This window comes from Bombina bombina, chromosome 3, assembly GCF_027579735.1.
Source record: "Bombina bombina isolate aBomBom1 chromosome 3, aBomBom1.pri, whole genome shotgun sequence".
Lineage (NCBI taxonomy): Eukaryota > Metazoa > Chordata > Amphibia > Anura > Bombinatoridae > Bombina > Bombina bombina.
The window spans coordinates 69,589,266-69,613,114 of NC_069501.1; the positions used below are offsets into that span (position 1 = coordinate 69,589,266).

At 43.6% G+C, this 23,849-nt stretch overlaps 1 protein-coding gene across 1 annotated transcript in view; it reads right to left on the minus strand.

The window, feature by feature from the left end:
• POU2F1 (POU class 2 homeobox 1) overlaps window positions 1-23,849 on the minus strand; it is a 215,046-nt gene that overhangs the window by 121,362 nt on the left and 69,835 nt on the right. The window contains exon 5 of the mRNA XM_053705861.1: window positions 3,758-3,899. Coding sequence (XP_053561836.1) covers window positions 3,758-3,899 — 142 coding nt within the window. The remainder of the gene's footprint in view (window positions 1-3,757; window positions 3,900-23,849) is intronic.

The following is a 23,849-nucleotide window of genomic DNA, read 5'->3' on the forward strand; positions in this document are numbered from 1 at the left end:
GGAGGGATCATGTGACCAGCTTTGCTGGGCTCTTTGCCATTTCCTGTTGGGGAAGAGAATATCCCACAAGTAAGGATGACGCCGTGGACCGGACACACCTATGTTGGAGAAATAATCTTTGCCTTAAATAGGTGGGAAATTAGTCTTGACTTCGAAGTCATATCCGCAGACCAGGACTTCAGCCATAGTGCCCTACAGGCTTGAACAGAAAAACCTGAAGCCTTAGCATTCAGGTGAATAATCTGTTTATTTGCATCACAAATAAAACAATTAGCTACCCTTAAAGCCTTAATTCTTTCTTGGATAACGTCGATGGGACCCTCCACCTCGATCAACTCAGATAAGGAGTCGCAACAGTAGGTAGCCGCTCCAGCAACCGCTGCCGCCGGTTGAAACAAATATCCCATATGTTGAAACATCTTTCTTAACAGAGTTTCTATCTTTTTATCCATGGGCTCTTTAAACAAACTATCCTCAAGCGGGATAGTAGTGTACTTAGCAAGAGTGGAGATACCGGCATCCACTTTGGGGATGGAAACCCACAACTCCAATTGAGAGTCCGGAACTGGGAATAATTTTTTAAAGGAAGAAGGGGGAAATGAAGAACCACGTCTTTCCCATTCATTCTTAATGTTTGCCATCTTTACGGGAACCGGGAAAGTCTGTGGTACAACCCTGTCCTCGTAGACCTTATCGAATTTAGAAATCAAAGGTTCCTCAGGCAATTTAGGCTCTGGGACTTCTAGAGTAGCCCAAAACTTCCTTTAGCAGAAAGCGTAAATGTTCAATCCTAAATCTAAAAACTGGTTCCTACGCAGCCGGAGGATTAGAGGCAGCAGATTCCGACCCAGAAAGAGCATCCTCTAAAGAATCAGAGGAGTCTTCATCAGCAGATAATCTTGTATCAGATAAATCCAACAAGCTAGTAGATGACCCCTGGGGAGGATAGCAATATTTAACCTCTCTCTTGCACTTAGCAGGGTGATGTAAAGCACTAAAGGCCACAGACACTGCCGTTCGTAACTGCTCAGCAAAGTCAGGCGGTAAAAGGGCCCCTTCATATGGAGGATTAGGAGTGCCACGGGAACATGCATGTGTATTAGGAGACAACTTTAGGGTGCGCACCTCACGGGACGGAGACTACTCAGAGGTGGACGGCTCAGTGTTACTAAACATATTAACTTTCTTTGACACGATTACATTATCAAGGCATGTGGAACATAATTGAGCAGGCGGGTATACCGTGGCCTCCTCACAATATAGACAGATATTAGACTTGGGTAAAGAGGGAGTACCCTCTAACGCATCAGAATGCTCCATAGCTTGCGCTTATAAAGCAGACTAATGATAAGCTAAAACGGCACCTTTATACTCCCAATGGCTGGGGCACTCACCACCTATGACCCAGGCCCAACAGAGAAACCGCTTTGTCTCCTGTAAACCGCATGCTCAGGAAAGAGGAAATCAGTGGGACAACATCCGGTCAAGTGGTGCGCAATGCAGGACTGCCCCTGCACTAGGAAAAAGTGAACAAAGCCTTTCAGGCTGCGCAGCATACCAAAACGAAAGTAAACCCTGTACGTTCTCACATCTGCCTGAGCCACACCTCACACATGTCGCAGCATAATCATAATAAACTAAAATTATGTGATTAATTCCCCCTGTTTAATAATCCTCCTCCGGAGACATTAACCCTTGATTCCATACAGATAAAAGGAGTCACACTGTGACCCTGTCTTCTTGCGTTATATTTGTATAAAAAAATTAAATGATTTTACCGGAATCTATGCTGTGAAATAGAAACACAGCCTCTCAAGTTTGACAGTCTTGTAGCATCGCTCCTGACTTGAGTAATGGAAGCAGGCAGTGAAACTCGTCAACACTAATTGCTTAGGTGCTGTTAATGAGTCTGGATGGGTTCGCAGAAAGACTCTCCCTGCATCTCCAGACCCTAACTTTCGTCAATGCTCTCACTGAGAGGCTGACAAGACTAATTAAAACTCCAGTCCCATTTCGAAGGGCAGATACCCCTCATAAGGAACTACTCTTCTCTGCCAACCTCCTGTGACGAAAGGCAAAGAATGAATGGGGTATGAGGGAAGGGGGGGGGGGAGTATTTAAGTCTTTGGCTGGGGTGTCTGCCTCCTCCTGGTGGCTAGGTTCAGTATTCCCAAACAGTAAGAAATGATGCAGTGGACTCTCCTCATATTAAGGAAATGTATTCTATGCTATATTTTCTCATGAGCTAATTAGTGATAGCATATTCATCTTAAAACATAACAGTCTCTGTGAGAACCAGATATACAAATTTCTTCCTCTGTGTATAAAATATTGCACATATTGATATTACTGCAGTCAGGCTCACATTTTTGAACCGAGCATTCACACTAACACCAACTAGAATTTCAAAAAAGTTTGTACAGGATTTATTATTATACACATATATACCCCCCCCCCCCAAAAAAAAAAAAACACACACTGAAACTGCAGCTACCCTATGTTGCCTCTAACTGGCAACTGAGACTGCAAGCGGACATCATCGGCTGCACTCTTTACCCTAAAATAATTCTAAGGAATTGTGAAGATCCATTTGTTCTGTATGCAGGACAGGAAAAAAGCCAACTTGCAGTCTGGGCACAACGCCAGTCACCTGTAGAGGAGTTATTAAGGGTTTGTGTTTCCTATCTTGGTTCCACTTAAAGGGAACATGTACACTGGTGAGTGTGTTACAGGAGGAGCCAAGAAAACCCATTTTGTATGACTAACCCACTCACAGCTAAACCATTTCACACCCCAGTGGTAAAGCAGCCTTTAGCTATTTGCACTCATGCATTTAAACATTAGGAAGCATTGTACTTGTGTTTCATGACCTACAGAATAACAAAAGATACATTATGCTAGTATACATGGGCTCAGACATCCAACTAGGGGACCCAACACTCTGACCAAAACACATCTTGGTAGATTATGTAAGGTTTATTTCAGAATAAAACAGCAGTAGTTTAAGCAATCTTAACCTGTCTTCCAAATCTCACACTAGCTGCCCCTCAAGACAATCAAGAATAGATCCTCAAGACACTGGGAAATCGCCACCAGCTGTGCATGCTCAGGACGTGAAAAAGATTCAGCTCACCTTACAAAATCATTAACAGTACATGCATCACAAAACAAAACTGCAATAACTATTACCATAGGGGATAAAAAAGCAGTACATAAAAGAAAACAGCAAAACATTTCAGAAAAAAAGCCCTCTTGACAAAGAAAAGTTCAGTGTGAAATGTATCTTGTCATACAGTACAGGCATCATAAAAACCATGGCAGAATAACTAACCCTAACAGAGGATCAACGAAAGTGATTTTAATAGGCACAAAAGATCCCTCTGTGATCTTCAAATAAACAGTAAGTCGAAGCAGCTAGAGTGAGCCAAAATCAGACACTTTGGATTTGCTAGAAATGTAATCCCATAGAAATATCCATATTGAAGTTGTTGGAAATTACAGCACTTAGTTGTGTGTTTTATAAAATTAGGAGTTTAGGTAAAATATCACGATTATTTTCTTTTCTTTGACCATCATAAACACGAATGAAAATACTAATCTACTGTTAATAGATGGTATTATATTTCAGTAGTATATTAAAAGAATGTTTGGAAAGCAAACTACACAATAAATATGTGAAAATTGAGTTCACAGTAAAATATATAAACACATAAATTAAGATTAAGCAGCATTGCTATGGAACAAGTTATGTATTTACCTGCATCATTGAGCCACTTTTCCAAAAGAGGCTTTAATTTGCACATGTTTTTAAAGCTGAGGTTCAAGGCTTCAAAGCGGGAAATAGTAGTTTGGCTAAAGTCATTTCCATAGAGTTTGCCCATAGCAAGCCCCACATCACCCTGTTGACAAAATGACAGGGATTAAAATGGTAAATAGATTTGGAATTAAACAAAGAATGAACATATTTTTAATTTCATTCACCCTAAAAGGCACCAAAAAAGCAACATCTGTAACCTAGGCTTTCAAAATGTTGCAATTTCCTAAACCAGCTATTGATTTGCAACATTTGAGAAGTTTCAGACTTTGTTTTTGTTTCTATAAACTCAATTTTAAACAAAGTCAAGAGGTGTTTAAAGGGACAGTCTACACCGGAAACAACCTTAGCCCATAGGTACGATCTCTTGATGACGATTGTACTGATACCCTGCATCCGTATTTTCGCTTATTCACTTACCAACATTTGCAGTAAAGAAGTTTATATTTTATGTTTCAAAAATGGCCGTCTAACTCCTCCCAATAGCTTCTCCTCCTACCTTATCGAGTGCTTCTCCTTCCCTATAACACTCATGCACGGAGCATCCAGTGATGTCATCGGACTCTAATACGCATAGGGATACAGCTCGAAACCGGAAGTCTGTCATCGTTATGTCAGCAAACACAAAAACTGTCCCTCTGTTTGCGGTTCCTCCGTGGAAGCAATACATGTGATATTGTAATGCAGAAGAAACATAGAGCTAAACTTTGGTTCCGGATACTTGGATCCCAGTGACGTTGCGCATGCGCGAAGCAATGAATGCGCGCTACAGTATTTTAATCGGTGATCAATTTTCAATTGGACAGTTGAAAATAAGAGAGTGGGTGAAGTATTGGGTAGGCGGAGCAGAGCGGCCATTTCTAACTGTCGGAATATAACTTGTCATGGAGCATAACTCGGGATGTGTAGAAGACTTAATATGGTTGCAGGGGTGAGAAATTAAAATCGCAACTTAATCTAACGGATGGACTAAGGTTGTTGTAAGTGTAGACTGTCCCTTTAAAGTGATTGTAAAGTTTGAGTTAGTGCCGGTATCTAAAAAAACAAAATGTATGCTTACCTGATAAATGTATTTATTTATAGACACAGTGAGTCCACGGATCATCGATAATTACTATTGGGAATATCACTCCTGCCCAGCAGGAGGCGGCAAAGAGCACCACAGCAAAGTAACATAACATAGTAGATAAGGTTGAAAAAACATTGAGGTCCATCGAGTTCAACCTATACAAATCTAAAATACTTACAAAAAGCTCCAGTTAAGCTTAAATAACCCCACTAAAAGATGACCCATGTAATAGCTGTTAAATATCACCTCCCTTCCCTCCAACCCCAGTCATTCGACTGAAGTAAAAGCAGAGAAAGGAAGTAACAAGGTGCAAAGGTGACTGAGGTTTATAATAAGAAAAAACTGACTAAATAAACAGGGCGGGCCGTGGACTCACTGTGTCAAGAAATAAATCAATTTATCAGGTAAGCATAAAATTCATTTTTTTTTTTTTTTAATGACACGGATCATCTATAATTACTATTGGGAATCAATACCCAAGCTAGAGGGACAAGACAGGGAACCTAAACGGAAGGCACCAATGCTTGAAGAAACTTTCTACCAAAAGAAGCCTCAGTCGAGGCAAAAGTATCGAATTTAAAGAATTTTAAAATGTGTGTAGAGAGGACCAAGTTGCAGCCTTACAAATCTGTTCCACAAAAGCTTCATTTTTGAAGGCCCAGGAATAGGAAACAGCCCTCGTAGAAAGAGCTGTGACTCTCTCAGGAGGCTGCTGTCCAGCAGTTTCATAGGCCAAGCAAATTATACTCTTCAGCCACAAAGAAAGAGAAGTAGCCGTAATTTTCTGACCCTTGCGTTTCCCAGAGAAAACACCAAATAAATCAGAAGACGGGTGGAAAGCCTTAGTCGCTTGTAAATAGTATTTCACCGCACGCACCACATCTAGGTTGTGCAACAGACGTTCCTTATGAGAAGGATTAGGACACAAAGAAGGAACGGTTTCTTGATTAATGTTCCTATCCAAAACCACTTTAGGGAGGAACCCTAACTTAGTATGCAGAACTACCTTATCTGAATGAAAAATAAGGTAAGGGGATCACACTGCAACGCCGAGACTCTACGAGCAGAAGAAATAGCAAAGAGAAACAAAACTTTCCAAGATAATAACTTAATATCTAAGGAATGCATAGGCTCAAACTGAGCCTGCTGAAAAACTCTCAGAACAAGGATAAGACTCCAGGGAGGAGTAACAGGTTTGAACACAGGCCTGATTCTGACCAAGGCCTGGACAGAACGATTGCACGTCTGGTACATCCGCCAGACGTTTATGTAACAAAATAGACAAGGCAGAAATTTGACCCTTCAAGGTACTTGCTGATAAACCCTTCTCCAAACCCTCCTGGAGAAAAGACAGAATTCTAGGAATCCGAACTCTACTCCAAGAGTAGCCTCTGGATTCCCACGAATACAGATATTTACGCCATATCTTGTAGTAAATATGCCTGGTAACAGGCTTACGAGCCTGAATCATGGTCTCATTGACCGACTCAGAAAATCCCCGCTTAGATAAGATTAAGCGTTCAATCTCCAAGCAGTCTGCTTCAGATAAACGAGATTTGGGTGAAGGAAGGGCCCCTGAAGTAGAAGGTCCTTCCTCAGAGGAAGTCTCCAAGGTGCATACCATATCCTGCGAGGTCACACCGTTGCAATGAGGATCACCGATGCCAAATTCCAAGGGACCGCCAGAGCATCTATCAGTACAGCCTGAAGATCCCGCGACCCGTACCTCGGGAGCTTGGCATTCTGACGAGATGCCATGAGATCCAGTTCCGGCTGTCCCCTTTGAGAATCAAGTTGGAAAACACTTCCGGATGGAGTTCCCACTCCCCTGGGTGAAAAAACTAATTTATGCTTACCTGATAAATGTATTTCTCTTGTGATGTATCGAGTCCACGGATTCATCCTTACTTGTGGGATATTCACCTCCCCTACAGGAAATGGCAGAGAGAGCACCCACAGCAGAGCTGCCTATATAGCTCCCCCTTAGCTCCACCCCCCAGTCATTTGACCGAAGGCTAGGAAGAAAAAGGAGAAACTATAGGGTGCAGTGGTGACTGAAAGTTTAAAAATAAAAAAAAAATATATATATATATGCCTGTCTTAATAAACAGGGCGGGCCGTGGACTCTATACATCACAAGAGAAATAAATTCATCAGGTAAGCATAAATTATGTTTTCTCTTGTAAGATGTATCGAGTCCACGGATTCATCCTTACTTGTGGAATACCAATACCAAAGCTTTAGGACACGGATGAAGGGAGGGACAAGACTGGGACCTTAAACGGAAGGCACCACTGCTTGTAGAACCTCAAAAATATCTCCCAAAAATAGCCTCCGAAGAAGCAAAAGTATAAAATTTGGAAAATTTGGAAAAAGTATGAAACGAAGACCAAGTCGCCGCATTACAAATCTGTTTAACAGAAGCCTGATTTTTAAAAGGAATGTGGAAGCCACAGCTCTAGTAGAATGAGCAGTAATTCTTTCAGGAGACTGTTGGCCAGCAGTCTCATAAGCCAAACGGATGATGCTTTTAAGCCAAAAGGAAAGAGAGGTAGCCATAGCCTTCTGACCTCTCCGCTTACCAGAATAAACAACAATGAAGATGTTTGACGGAAATCTTTAGTTGCTTGTAAGTAGAACTTTAAAACGCACGAACCACATCAAGATTGTGCAACAGACGTTCCTTCTTTGAAGAAGGATTAGGACACAGTGAAGGAACAACAATCTCTTGATTGATATTCTTATAAGAAACAACCTTAGGAAGAAACCCAGGTTTGGTATGCAAAACCACCTTATCTGCATGGAAAATAAGATAAGGGGAATCACACTGTAAAGCATATAGCTCAGAAACTCTTCGAGCCGAAGAGATAGCTACTAAAAACAAAACTTTCCAAGATAGAAGCTTAATATCCATGGAATGCATAGGTTCAAACGGAACCCCTTGAATAACTTTAAGAACTAAATTTAGGCTCCATGGCGGAGCAACAGGTTTAAATACAGGCTTGATTCTGACCAAAGCCCGACTAAATGCTCGAACGTCTGGGACATCTGCCAGACATTTGTGTAGAAGAATAGACAAAGCAGATATTTGTCCTTATAAGGAACTAGCTGATAATCCCTTCTCCAAACCTTCTTGGAGAAAAGACAATATTCTAGGAATCCTAATCTTACTCCATAAGTAACCTTTGGATTCACACCAATAAAGATATTTGCGCCAAATCTTATGATAGATCTTCCTGGTGACAGGCTTTCTAGCCTGAATCAGGGTATCAATGACCGACTCAGAGAAACCACGCTTTGATAGAATCAGGCGTTCAATCTCCAAGCAGTCAGACGCAGAGAAATTAGATTTGGATGCGTGAACAGACCTTGGATTAGAAGGTCCTGCCTCATTGGCAGAGTCCATGGTAGAACCGAGGACATGTCCACTAGGTCTGCATACCAAGTCCAGCGTGGCCACGCAGGTGCTATCAGAATCACCAAAGCTCTCTCCTGCTTGATTCTGGCAACCAGACATAGGAGAGGAAATACATAGGCCAGATTGAAGGACCAAGGCACTGCTAGAGCATCTATCAGTACCGCCTTGGGATCCCGGGACCTGGACCCATAACGAGAAAACAGAATTTATGTTTACCTGATAAATTACTTTCTCCAACGGTGTGTCCGGTCCACGGCGTCATCCTTACTTGTGGGATATTCTCCTCCCCAACAGGAAATGGCAAAGAGCCCAGCAAAGCTGGCCACATGATCCCTCCTAGGCTCCGCCTACCCCAGTCATTCGACCGACGTTAAGGAGGAATATTTGCATAGGAGAAACCATATGATACCGTGGTGACTGTAGTTAAAGAAAATAAATTATCAGACCTGATTAAAAAACCAGGGCGGGCCGTGGACCGGACACACCGTTGGAGAAAGTAATTTATCAGGTAAACATAAATTCTGTTTTCTCCAACATAGGTGTGTCCGGTCCACGGCGTCATCCTTACTTGTGGGAACCAATACCAAAGCTTTAGGACACGGATGATGGGAGGGAGCAAATCAGGTCACCTAGATGGAAGGCACCACGGCTTGCAAAACCTTTCTCCCAAAAATAGCCTCAGAAGAAGCAAAAGTATCAAACTTGTAAAATTTGGTAAAAGTGTGCAGTGAAGACCAAGTCGCTGCCCTACATATCTGATCAACAGAAGCCTCGTTCTTGAAGGCCCATGTGGAAGCCACAGCCCTAGTGGAATGAGCTGTGATTCTTTCGGGAGGCTGCCGTCCGGCAGTCTCGTAAGCCAATCTGATGATGCTTTTAATCCAAAAAGAGAGAGAGGTAGAAGTTGCTTTTTGACCTCTCCTTTTACCGGAATAAACAACAAACAAGGAAGATGTTTGTCTAAAATCCTTTGTAGCGTCTAAATAGAATTTTAGAGCGCGAACAACATCCAAATTGTGCAACAAACGTTCCTTCTTTGAAACTGGTTTCGGACACAGAGAAGGTACGATAATCTCCTGGTTAATGTTTTTGTTAGAAACAACTTATGGAAGAAAACCAGGTTTAGTACGTAAAACCACCTTATCTGCATGAAACACCAGATAAGGAGGAGAACACTGCAGAGCAGATAATTCTGAAACTCTTCTAGCAGAAGAAATTGCAACCAAAAACAAAACTTTCCAAGATAATAACTTAATATCAACGGAATGTAAGGGTTCAAACGGAACCCCCTGAAGAACTGAAAGAACTAAATTGAGACTCCAAGGAGGAGTCAAAGGTTTGTAAACAGGCTTGATTCTAACCAGAGCCTGAACAAAGGCTTGAACATCTGGCACAGCTGCCAGCTTTTTGTGAAGTAACACAGACAAGGCAGAAATCTGTCCCTTCAGGGAACTTGCAGATAATCCTTTTTCCAATCCTTCTTGAAGGAAGGATAGAATCTTAGGAATCTTAACCTTGTCCCAAGGGAATCCTTTAGATTCACACCAACAGATATATTTTTTCCAAATTTTGTGGTAAATCTTTCTAGTTACAGGCTTTCTGGCCTGAACAAGAGTATCGATAACAGAATCTGAGAACCCTCGCTTCGATAAGATCAAGCGTTCAATCTCCAAGCAGTCAGCTGGAGTGAGACCAGATTCGGATGTTCGAACGGACCTTGAACAAGAAGGTCTCGTCTCAAAGGTAGCTTCCATGGTGGAGCCGATGACATTCACCAGATCTGCATACCAAGTCCTGCGTGGCCACGCAGGAGCTATCAAGATCACCGACGCCCTCTCCTGATTGATCCTGGCTACTAGCCTGGGGATGAGAGGAAACGGCGGGAACACATAAGCTAGTTTGAAGGTCCAAGGTGCTACTAGTGCATCCACTAGAGCCGCCTTGGGATCCCTGGATCTGGACCCGTAGCAAGGAACTTTGAAGTTCTGACGAGAGGCCATCAGATCCATGTCTGGAATGCCCCACAGTTGAGTGATTTGGGCAAAGATTTCCGGATGGAGTTCCCACTCCCCCGGATGCAATGTCTGACGACTCAGAAAATCCGCTTCCCAGTTTTCCACTCCTGGGATGTGGATTGCAGACAGGTGGCAGGAGTGAGACTCCGCCCATTGAATGATTTTGGTCACTTCTTCCATCGCCAGGGAACTCCTTGTTCCCCCCTGATGGTTGATGTACGCAACAGTTGTCATGTTGTCTGATTGAAACCGTATGAACCTGGCCCTCGCTAGCTGAGGCCAAGCCTTGAGAGCATTGAATATCGCTCTCAGTTCCAGAATATTTATCGGTAGAAGAGATTCTTCCCGAGACCAAAGACCCTGAGCTTTCAGGGATCCCCATACCGCGCCCCAGCCCATCAGACTGGCGTCGGTCGTGACAATGACCCACTCTGGTCTGCGGAAGGTCATCCCTTGTGACAGATTGTCCAGGGACAGCCACCAACGGAGTGAGTCTCTGGTCCTCTGATTTACTTGTATCCTCGGAGACAAGTCTGTATAGTCCCCATTCCATTGACTGAGCATGCACAGTTGTAATGGTCTTAGATGAATGCGCGCAAAAGGAACTATGTCCATTGCCGCTACCATCAAACCTATCACTTCCATGCACTGCGCTATGGAAGGAAGAGGAACGGAATGAAGTATCCGACAAGAGTCTAGAAGTCTTGTTTTTCTGGCCTCTGTCAGAAAAATCCTCATTTCTAAGGAGTCTATTATTGTTCCCAAGAAGGGAACCCTTGTTGACGGAGATAGAGAACTCTTTTCCACGTTCACTTTCCATCCGTGAGATCTGAGAAAGGCCAGGACGATGTCCGTGTGAGCCTTTGCTTGAGGAAGGGACGACGCTTGAATCAGAATGTCGTCCAAGTAAGGTACTACAGCAATGCCCCTTGGTCTTAGCACAGCTAGAAGGGACCCTAGTACCTTTGTGAAAATCCTTGGAGCAGTGGCTAATCCGAAAGGAAGCGCCACGAACTGGTAATGCTTGTCCAGGAATGCGAACCTTAGGAACCGATGATGTTCCTTGTGGATAGGAATATGTAGATACGCATCCTTTAAATCCACCGTGGTCATGAATTGACCTTCCTGGATGGAAGGAAGAATTGTTCGAATGGTTTCCATCTTGAACGATGGAACCTTGAGAAACTTGTTTAAGATCTTGAGATCTAAGATTGGTCTGAACGTTCCCTCTTTTTTGGGAACTATTTCTACGAAAGGGACGAAAATTAGGTTTATTTTTGGCCTTGAAAGGCCGATCCTGAGGAAGGGCATGGCCCTTACCCCCAGTGATATCAGAGATAATCTCTTTCAAGTCAGGGCCAAACAGCGTTTTCCCCTTGAAAGGAATGTTAAGTAGCTTGTTCTTGGAAGACGCATCAGCTGACCAAGATTTCAACCAAAGCGCTCTGCGCGCCACAATAGCAAACCCAGAATTCTTAGCCGCTAACCTAGCCAATTGCAAAGTGGCGTCTAGGGTGAAAGAATTAGCCAATTTGAGAGCATTGATTCTGTCCATAATCTCCTCATAAGGAGGAGAATCACTATCGACCGCCTTTACCAGCTCATCGAACCAGAAACATGCGGCTGTAGCGACAGGGACAATGCATGAAATTGGTTGTAGAAGGTAACCCTGCTGAACAAACATCTTTTTAAGTAAACCTAATTTTTTATCCATAGGATCTTTGAAAGCACAACTATCTTCTATGGGTATAGTGGTGCGTTTGTTTAAAGTGGAAACCGCTCCCTCGACCTTGGGGACTGTCTGCCATAAGTCCTTTCTGGGGTCGACCATAGGAAACAATTTTTTAAATATGGGGGGAGGGACGAAAGGAATACCGGGCCTTTCCCATTCTTTATTTACAATGTCCGCCACCCGCTTGGGTATAGGAAAAGCTTCTGGGAGCCCCGGGACCTCTAGGAACTTGTCCATTTTACATAGCTTCTCTGGGATGACCAAATTGTCACAATCATCCAGAGTGGATAATACCTCCTTAAGCAGAGCGCGGAGATGTTCCAACTTAAATTTAAACGTAATCACATCAGGTTCAGCTTGTTGAGAAATGTTCCCTGAATCTGTAATTTCTCCCTCAGACAAAACCTCCCTGGCCCCCTCAGACTGGTTTAGGGGCCCTTCAGAACCATTATTATCAGCGTCGTCATGCTCTTCAGTTAAACACTAAAAAACTCTAAGCCATCTCCGTGGAGATGTTGCCTGTACAACGGCAAAGAGAATGACTGGGGTAGGCGGAGCCTAGGAGGGATCATGTGACCAGCTTTGCTGGGCTCTTTGCCATTTCCTGTTGGGGAGGAGAATATCCCACAAGTAAGGATGACGCCGTGGACCGGACACACCTATGTTGGAGAAAGTTTGGCATTCTGACGGGACACCATCAGATCCAATTCTGGTGTGCCCCATAGCTGAATCAGCTGGGCAAATACCTCCGGATGGAGTTCCCACTCCCCCAGATGAAAAGTCTAACGACTTAGGAAATCCGCCTCCCAGTTCTCTACTCCTGGGATGTGGATTGCTGAGAGATGGCAAGAGTGATCCTCTGCCCATCGGATTATTTTGGTTAACTCCATCATTGCTAGAGAACTCCTTGTTCCTCCTTGATGAGATTGATATAAGCTACAGTCGTGATGTTGTCCGACTGAAACCTGATGAATTTGGCCGCAGCAGGCTGAGGCCACGCCTGAGGCGCATTGAATATCGCTCTCAGTTCTAGAATATTTATCAGGAGAAGAGATTCCTCCCGAGACCATAAGCCCTGTGCTTTCAGGGAGTTCCAGACTGCATCCCAGCCTAGCAAGCGGGCATCTGTCGTTACAATGAGCCACTCTGGCCTGCGGAAACACATTCCCTGAGACAGGTGGTCTTGAGACAACCACCAGAGAAGAGAATCTCTGGTCTCCTGGTCCAGATGCAGTTGAGGAGACAAATTTGCATAATCCCCATTCCACTGTTTGAGCATGCATAGATGTAGTGGTCTGAGGTGTAGGCGGGCAGAAGGAACTATGTCCATTGCCGCTACCATGAGTCTGATTACCTCCATATACTGAGCCACTGATGGCCGAGGAATGGAATGAATAGCTCGGCAAGTGGTTAAGAGCTTTGATTTTCTGATCGCCATCAGAAATATTTTCATTTCTACCGAGTCTATCAGAGTCCCTAGGAAGGAAACTCTTATAAGAGGGAAGAGAGAACTTATGTTCACCATCCACCCGTGAGATCTCAGAAAAGTCAACACAATGTCCGTGTGAGACTTGGATAGCTGGAAAGTTGACGCCTGAAATAAGATGTCATCTACATAAGGCGCCACTACTATGCCCCGTGGTCGTAGAACCGCCAGAAGGGACCCTAGCACCCTTGTGAAAATTCTGTGAATAGGGATGTGTAGATACGCATCCTTTAAGTCCACGGTGGTCATATATTGACCCTCCTGGATCAGAGGTAGAATAGACCGAATAGTCTCCATCTTGAATGATGGAACTTTGAGGAACTTGTTTAGAATGTTGAGATCCAAGATTGATCTGAAAGTTCCCTCTTTTTTGGAAACCACAAACAGGTTTGAGTAAAAACCTAGCCCCTGTTCCTCTTTTGGGACTGGGCGGATCACCCCATGGTATGTAGGTCTTCTACACAGCGTAAGAACGCCTCTCTCTTTGTCTGTTTACAGACAATCGAGAAATGTGAAAAGTCCCCCTTGGAAGAGAGCCTTTGAATTCCAGAAAATATCCCTGGGACACAATTTCTAAAACCCAGGGATCGTGAACATCTCTTGCCCAAGCCTGAGCGAAGAGAGAGAGTCTGCCCCCTACTAGATCCGGTCCTGGATCGGGGGCTACCCCTTCATGCTGTCTTAGAGGCAGCTGCAGGCTTCTTGGCCTGTTTACCCTTGTTCCAAGCCTGGTTAGGTCTCCAGACTGACTTGGATTGGGCAAAATTCCCCTCTTGCTTTGCAGCAGAGGAAGCTGAAGCGGGACCACTCTTGAAATTCCAAAAGGAACGAAAATTATTTTGTTTGATCCTCATCTTATTTGATCTATCCTGAGGGAGGGCATGACCTTTCCCTCCAGTGATGTCTGAAATAATCTCTTTCAGTTCAGGCCTGAATAGGGTCTTTCCTTTGAAAGGGATGTTCAAAGGTTTAGTTTTAGATGACACATCAGCAGACCAGGATTTAAGCCATAACGCCCTGCGTGCTAAAATGGCAAAACCCGAATTCTTTGCCGCTAATTTAGCCAGTTGAAAAGCGGCATCTGTAATAAAAGAATTAGCCAATTTAAGGGCCTTAATTCTGTCCAAAATTTCTTCTAATGGAGTCTCCATCTGAAGAGCCTCTTCTAGAGCCTCAAACCAGAAAGCAGCTGCAGTAGTTGCAGGAACAATGCACCCAATAGGTTGAAGAAGAAAACCTTGATGAACAAAAATTTTCTTCAGGAGACCCTCTAATTTTTTATCCACAGAATCTTTGAAAGCACAACTGACTTCAATAGGTATAGTTGTACGCTTAGACAGAGTAGAAATAGCTCCCTCCACCTTAGGAACTGTCTGCCACAAGTCCCGCATGGTGTCAGATATGGGAAACATTTTCTTAACAGGTGGGGGAATGAACGGAATACCTGGTCTATCCCACTCCTTAGCAATAATATTCACAATCCTCTTAGGGACTGAAAAAAAACATCAGTGTAAACAGAAACCTCTAAGTATTAATCCATCTTACACAATTTCTCTGGGACCACTATAGGGTCACAATCATATAGAGCCGCTAATACCTCCCTGAGCAATAAGCGGAGGTGTTCAAGCTTAAATTTAAAGGCCGTCATATCAGAATCTGTCTGAGGAAGCGTCTTTCCTGAATCAGAAATTTCTCCCTCAGATAACAAATCCCTCACCCCTACCTCAGAGCATTGTGAGGGCATATCAGATACGGCTACTAAAGCGTCAGACTGCTCAGCATTTTTCCTTAACCCAGAGCTGTCCCGCTTTCCTTGAAAACCAGGCAGTCAGGATAAAACCTCTGTGAGGGTTGTATTCATAACTGTGGCCATATCTTGTAAAATAAATTAATGTGACACACTAGAGGTACTTTGCGTCACTTGTGCGGGCGTTACAAGTTGTGACACTTGGGGAGAGCTAGATGCTAAACCCTCATTTACTTCTGACTGAGCATCATCTATTGCTCTATTTTTAAGTGCTAATATATGTTCTTTATAGTTTATGGACATATCAGTACAATTGGGACACATTCTAAGAGGGGGTAACAATGGCTTCCAAACATATTGATCAAGGATTTTCCTTGGTGTCAGACATGTTAAACAGGCTAGTAATGTAACAAGCAAGCTTGGAAAACACTGTAATCAAAGTAAATAACACTTAGAAATAAAACGGTACTGTGCCTTTAAGAGAAAAAAAGCTGCACAAATTCTGCAAAACAGTGTAAAAAAGCAGTAAACATAACAAAATTTTTACAGTAGTATCTTACAGCCTTAGTAACTTTGCACAGCTATGCAAATAAACAATTAACCCCTTAATGGCAAAACCGGATTGAAAAAACATCAAAACCAGTAAAAAAGACTTTCAGCACTTTGCCACAGTTCTGCTGTGGCTCCTACCTGCCCTTCAGAACAATTTGTGGGGAAAAAAACTTCTTTTACAGCCCTCAAACACGGCAGGAACCTCTGGAGAAGCAGTTAGAAGTCTCAGAGGAAAAGAAACTGCACAACTGAGGCACGAAAATAGGCCCCTCCCACCTCACTCAATGTTTTGAGGCCTAACAGACAAACAATAGAGTGTCTCTAAATTAACCATGTGGGTTAGAAAACTAAAAAACAAGCCACAATGACCCCTTTAGTCCTTCAAAAAACGTTATAATTGCATCATTTACTGCATAAACAAAAACGTTTTTTCCTAACAGTGTCACCAGTAACTAATGAGCCCTTCATGCAAGCTGAAATTCCTATCCAAGTGTCTGAATACAGCTTACCCTTCCCTCATGGGGATATTGCCAGCCTTTTCTAGAAATAACAGTCTGTCTAGAAAAGAATAGACTGAACATACCTTAATGCAGTTTAGCCTGCAAACTGTTCCCCCAACTGAAGTTTTCCTGTACTCTTCAGCCCTTGTGAGAACATCAGTGGATCTTAGTTACAGAATGCTAAGATCATCATCATCCTTGCAGAAATCTTCATCCCATTTCTGCCAGAGAGTAAATAGTACACACCGGTACCATTTCAAAATAAACTTTTGCTTGAGAAAATAAAAACCTAACATTTTTGTCACCACACTCCTCTTTGCCCTTCCTAGCAGTTAAGCAGGCAGAGAGAATGACTGGGGGTGGAGCTAAGGGGGGAGCTATATAGGCAGCTCTGCTGTGGGTGCTCTCTCTGCCACTTCCTGTAGGGGAGGAGAATATCCCACAAGTAAGGATGAATCCGTGGACTCGATACATCTTACAAGAGAAACAATTTATTCTTACCTGATAAATTTATTTATTTCTTGACACGGTGAGTCCACGGATCATCTTAATTACTGTTGGGAATATCACTCCTGACCAGCAGGAGGAGGCAAGGAGCACCACAGCAAAAGCTGTTAAATATCATTCCCCCTACCCACAATCCCCAGTCATTTGATCAAAGGGAAAGGAGAAAGGAAGTAATCTAAGGTGCAGAGGTGCCTGAAGTTTATAGAGAAGCAAAATGTCTGAAAAAGACTGGCGAAAATCCTTAGTCCCCTGCAAATAATATTTCAATGCAGGAACCACATCCAGGTTGTGCAACAAACGCTCCTTATGAGGAGGAGGATTAGGACACAAAGAAGAAACAACAATCTCTTAATTAATATTCTTATCAGAAACAACCTTGGGAAGAAAACCCAAGGCAGTACGCAGAACTACCTTATCAGAGTGAAAAATAAGAAAAGGTGATTCATATTGTAAGGCTGAAAGCTCCGAAACTCTGAGCCGAACAAATAGCCACCAGAAACAAAACCTTTCAAGATAACATCTTAATATTCAAAGAATGCATAGGTTCAAAAGGAGCCTGTTGAAGGGCTCTAAAAACCAAAACAGAATTTATGTTTACCTGATAAATTACTTTCTCCAACGGTGTGTCCGGTCCACGGCGTCATCCTTACTTGTGGGATATTCTCTTCCCCAACAGGAAATGGCAAAGAGCCCAGCAAAGCTGGTCACATGATCCCTCCTAGGCTCCGCCTACCCCAGTCATTCGACCGACGTTAAGGAGGAATATTTGCATAGGAGAAACCATATGTTACCGTGGTGACTGTAGTTAAAGAAAATAAATTATCAGACCTGATTAAAAAAACCAGGGCGGGCCGTGGACCGGACACACCGTTGGAGAAAGTAATTTATCAGGTAAACATAAATTCTGTTTTCTCCAACATAGGTGTGTCCGGTCCACGGCGTCATCCTTACTTGTGGGAACCAATACCAAAGCTTTAGGACACGGATGAAGGGAGGGAGCAAATCAGGTCACCTAAATGGAAGGCACCACGGCTTGCAAAACCTTTCTCCCAAAAATAGCCTCAGAAGAAGCAAAAGTATCAAATTTGTAAAATTTAGAAAAAGTGTGCAGTGAAGACCAAGTCGCTGCCTTACATATCTGATCAACAGAAGCCTCGTTCTTGAAGGCCCATGTGGAAGCCACAGCCCTAGTGGAGTGAGCTGTGATTCTTTCAGGAGGCTGCCGTCCGGCAGTCTCATAAGCCAATCGGATAATGCTTTTAATCCAGAAGGAGAGAGAGGTAGAAGTTGCTTTTTGACCTCTCCGTTTACCAGAATAAACAACAAACAAAGACAAAGTTTGTCTGAAATCCTTAGTAGCTGCTAAGTAAAATTTGAGAGCACGAACTACATCCAAGTTGTGCAACAAACGTTCCTTCTTTGAAACTGGATTAGGACACAAAGAAGGCACAACTATCTCCTGGTTAATGTTTTTGTTAGAAACAACTTTTGGAAGAAAACCAGGTTTAGTACGCAAAACCACCTTATCTGCATGGAACACCAGATAAGGAGAAGAACACTGCAGAGCAGATAATTCTGAAACTCTTCTAGCAGAAGAAATTGCAACCAAAAACAAAACTTTCCAAGATAATAACTTAATATCAACGGAATGTAAGGGTTCAAACGGAACCCCCTGAAGAACTGAAAGAACTAGGTTGAGACTCCAAGGAGGAGTCAAAATTTTGTAAACAGGCTTGATTCTAACCAGAGCCTGAACAAAGGCTAGAACATCTGGCACAGCTGCCAGCTTTTTGTGAAGTAACACAGACAAGGCAGAAATCTGTCCCATCAAGGAACTTGCAGATAATCCTTTTTCCAATCCTTCTCGAAGGAAGGATAGACTCTTAGGAATCTTAACCTTGTCCCAAGGGAATCCTGCAGATTCACACCAACAGATATACCAAATTATGTGGTAATTTTTCTGGTTACAGGCTTTCAGGCCTGAACAAGAGTATTAATAACAGAATCTGAGAACCCTCGCTTTGATAAGATCAAGCGTTCAATCTCCAAGCAGTCAGCTGGAGTGGGTCGAACGGACCTAGAACAAGAAGGTCTCGTCTCAAAGGTAGCTTCCATGGTGGAGCCGATGACATATTCACCAGATCTGCATACCAAGTCCTGCGTGGCCACGCAGGAGCTATCAAAATCACCGACGCCCTCTCCTGATTGATCCTGGCTACCAGCCTGGGGATGAGAGGAAACGGCGGGAACACATAAGCTAGTTTGAAGGTCCAAGGTGCTACTAGTGCATCCACTAGAGCCGCCTTGGGATCCCTGGATCTGTACCCGTAGTAAGGAACTCTGAAGTTCTGACGAGAGGCCATCAGATCCATGTCTGGAATGCCCCACGGTTGAGTGACTTGGGCAAAGATTTCCGGATGGAGTTCCCACTCCCCCGGATGCAATGTCTGACGACTCAGAAAATCCGCTTCCCAATTTTCCACTCCTGGGATGTGGATAGCAGACAGGTGGCAGGAGTGAGACTCCGCCCATAGAATGATTTTGGTCACTTCTTCCATCGCTAGGGAACTCCTTGTTCCCCCCTGATGGTTGATGTATGAACTTGGCCCTCGCTAGCTGAGGCCAAGCTTTGAGAGCATTGAATATCGCTCTCAGTTCCAGAATATTTATCGGTAGAAGAGATTCTACCCGAGACCAAAGACCCTGAGCTTTCAGGGATCCCCAGACCGCGCCCCAGCCCATCAGACTGGCGTCGGTCGTGACAATGACCCACTCTGGTCTGCGGAAGGTCATCCCTTGTGACAGGTTGTCCAGGGACAGCCACCAACGGAATGAGTCTCTGGTCCTCTGATTTACTTGTATCTTCGGAGACAAGTCTGAATAGTCCCCATTCCACTGACTGAGCATGAACAGTTGTAATGGTCTTAGATGAATGCGCACAAAAGGAACTATGTCCATTGCCGCTACCATCAAACCTATCACTTCCATGCACTGCGCTATGGAAGGAAGAGGAACGGAATGAAGTATCCGACAAGAGTCTAGAAGTTTTGTTTTTCTGGCTTCTGTCAGAAAAATCCTCATTTCTAAGGAGTCTATTATAGTTCCCAAGAAGGGAACCCTCGTTGACGGAGATAGAGAACTCTTTTCCACGTTCACTTTCCATCCGTGAGATCTGAGAAAGGCCAGGACAATGTCCGTGTGAGCCTTTACTTGAGGAAGGGACGACGCTCGAATCAGAATGTCGTCCAAGTAAGGTACTACAGCAATGCCCCTTGGTCTTAGCACCGCCAGAAGGGACCCTAGTACCTATGAGAAAATCCTAGGAGCAGTGGCTAATCCGAAAGAAAACGCCACGAACTGGAAATGCTTGTCCAGGAATGCAAACCTTAGGAACCGATGATGTTCCTTGTGGATAGGAATATGTAGATACGCATCCTTGAAATCCACCTTGGTCATGAATTGACCTTCCTGGATGGAAGGAAGAAGTGTTCGAATGGTTTCCATCTTGAACGATGGAACCTTGAGAAACTTGTTCAAGATCTTGAGATCTAAGATTGGTCTGAACGTTCCCTCTTTTTTGGGAACTATGAACAGATTGGAGTAGAACCCCATCCCTTGTTCTCCTAATGGAACAGGATGAATCACTCCCATTTTTAGCAGGTCTTCTACCCAATGTAAGAATGCCTGTCTTCTTATGTGGTCTGAAGACAACTGAGACCTGTGGAACCTCCCCCTTGGAGGAAGCCCCTTGAACTCCAGAGAATAACCTTGGGAGACTATTTCTAGCGCCCAAGGATCCAGAACATCTCTTGCCCCAGCCTGAGCGAAGAGAGAGAGTCTGCCCCCCACCAGATCCGGTCCCGGATCGGGGGCCCGCATTTCATGCTGTCTTGGTAGCAGTGGCAGGTTTCCTGGCCTGCTTTCCTTTGTTCCAGCCTTGCATAGGTCTCCAGGCTGGATTGGCTTGAGAAGTATTACCTTCCTGCTTAGAGGACGTAGCCCTTGGGGCTGATCCGTTTCTGCGAAAGGGACGAAACTTAGGTTTATTTTTGGTCTTGAAAAGACCTATCCTGAGGAAGGGCGTGGCCCTTGCCCCCAGTGATATCAGAGATAATCTCTTTCAAGTCAGGGTCAAAGAGTGTTTTCCCCTTGAAAGGAATGTCAAGCAATTTGTTCTTGGAAGACGCATCCGCTGCCCAAGATTTTAACCAAAGCGCTCTGCGCCACAATAGCAAACCCAGAATTTTTTCGCCGCTAACCTAGCCAATTGCAAGGTGGCGTCTAGGGTGAAAGAATTAGCCAATTTAAGAGCACGAATTCTGTCCATAATCTCCTCATAAGAAGAAGAATTACTAATAATCGCCTTTCCTAGCTCATCAAACTAGAAACACGCGGCTGCAGTGACAGGGACAATGCATGCAATTGGTTGTAGAAGGGAACCTTGCTGAACAAACATCTTTAGCAGACCTTCTAATTTTTTATCCATAGGATCTTGGAAAGCACAACTATCTTCTATGGGTATAGTGGCGCGCTTGTGTAGAGTAGAAACCGCCCCCTCGACCTTGGGGACTGTCTGCCATCAGTCCTTTCTGGGGTCGACTATAGGAAAACAATTTTATAAATATGGGGGGAGGTACTAAAGGTATACCGGGCCTGTCCCATTCTTTACTAACAATGTACGCCACCCGCTTGGATATAGGAAAAGCTTCGGGGGGCCCCGGGGCCTCTAAGAACTTTTCCATTTTACATAGTGGTTCTGGAATGACCAGATAATCACAATCATCCAAATTGGATAACACCTCCTTAAGCAGAGCGCGGAGATGTTCCAACTTAAATTTAAAAGTAATCACATCAGGTTCAGCTTGTTGAGAAATGTTTCCTGAATCTGAAATTTCTCCCTCAGACAAAACCTCCCTGGCCCCCTCAGACTGGTGTAGGGGCCCTTCAGAAACCATATCATCAGCGTTCTCATGCTCTACAGAATTTTCTAAAACAGAGCAGTCGCGCTTTCGCTGATAAGTGGGCATATTGGCTAAAATGTTTTTGATAGAATTATCCATTACAGCCGTTAAATGTTGCATAGTAAGGAGTATTGGCGCACTAGATGTACTAGGGGCCTCCTGTATGGGCAAGACTGGTGTAGACGAAGGAGGGGATGATGCAGTACCATGCTTACTCCCCTCACTTGAGGAATCATCTTGGGCATCATTTTTACTAAAATTTTTTATGACATAAAATACATATAGTTAAATGAGAAGGAACCTTGGTTTCCCCACAGTCAGAACACAATCTATCTGGTAGTTCAGACATGTTAAACAGGCATAAACTTGATAACAAAGCACAAAAAACGTTTTAAAATAAAACCGTTACTGTCACTTTAAATTTTAAACTAAACACACTTTATTACTGCAATTGCGAAAAAGTATGAAGGAATTGTTCAAAATTCACCAAAATTTCACCACAGTGTCTTAAAGCCTTAAAAGTATTGCACACCAAATTTGGAAGCTTTAACCCTTAAAATAACGGAACCGGAGCCGTTTTTATATTTAACCCCTTTACAGTCCCTGGAATCTGCTTTGCTGAGACCCAACCAAGCCCAAAGGGGAATACGATACCAAATGATGCCTTCAGAAAGACTTTTCTATGTATCAGAGCTCCACACACATGCAGCTGCATGCCATTGTTCTCAAAAACAAGTGCGCCATACCGGCGCGAAAATGAGGCTCTGACAATGATTAGGGAAAGTCCCTAAAGAATAAGGTGTCTAAAACAGTGCCTGCCGATATAATCTTATCAAAATACCCAGATTAAATGATTCCTCAAGGCTAAATATGTGTTAATAATGAATCGATTTAGCCCAGAAAAAGTCTACAGTCTTAATAAGCCCTTGTGAAGCCCTTATTTACTATCTTAATAAACATGGCTTACCGGATCCCATAGGGAAAATGACAGCTTCCAGCATTACATCGTCTTGTTAGAATGTGTCATACCTCAAGCAGTAAGAGACTGCACACTGTTCCCCCAACTGAAGTTAATTGCTCTCAACAGTCCTGTGTGGAACAGCCATGGATTTTAGTTACGGTGCTAAAATCATTTTCCTCATACAAACAGAAATCTTCATCTCTTTTCTGTTTCTGAGTAAATAGTACATACCAGCACTATTTTAAAATAACAAACTCTTGATTGAATAATAAAAACTACAGTTAAACACTAAAAAACTCTAAGCCATCTCCGTGGAGATGTTGCCTGTACAACGGCAAAGAGAATGACTGGGGTAGGCGGAGCCTAGGAGGGATCATGTGACCAGCTTTGCTGGGCTCTTTGCCATTTCCTGTTGGGGAAGAGAATATCCCACAAGTAAGGATGACGCCGTGGACCGGACACACCTATGTTGGAGAAATTAAGACTCCAAGGTGGAGTACTAGACTTAAACACAGGCCGAATTCTAATCAAGGCCTGACAAAAAGAATGAACATCTGGCACATCTGCCAGGCGCTTGTGCAATAAAATAGATAAAGCAGAAATTTGACTCTTCAGGGTACTAGCAGATAAACCTTTCTCCAAACCCTCCTGGAGAAAAGACAAAATCCTAGGAATCCTAACTCTACTCCACGAGTAGCCTTTGGATTCACACCAATACAAATATTTACACCAAAACTTATAATAAATCTTCCTAATCACAGGCTTACAAGCCTGAATCAGTCTCAATGACTGACTCAGAAAAACCACGCTTAGAAAGAATCAAGCATTCAATCTCCAAGCAGTCAGCTACAGAGAAACGAGATTTGGATGAAGGAAGGGACCCTGCAGAAGCAGGTCCTTAATGGAAGACGCCAAGGTGGAAGGGAAGACATCTCCACCAGATCTGCAAACCAGATTCTGCGAGGCTACGCCGGAGCAATGAGAATCACTGATGCCCTCACTTGTTTGACCCGAGCAAGAAGAGCAAACGGAGGGAACACATATGCCAGACTGCAAATCCAAGGAACTGCCAGAGCATCTATCGGAA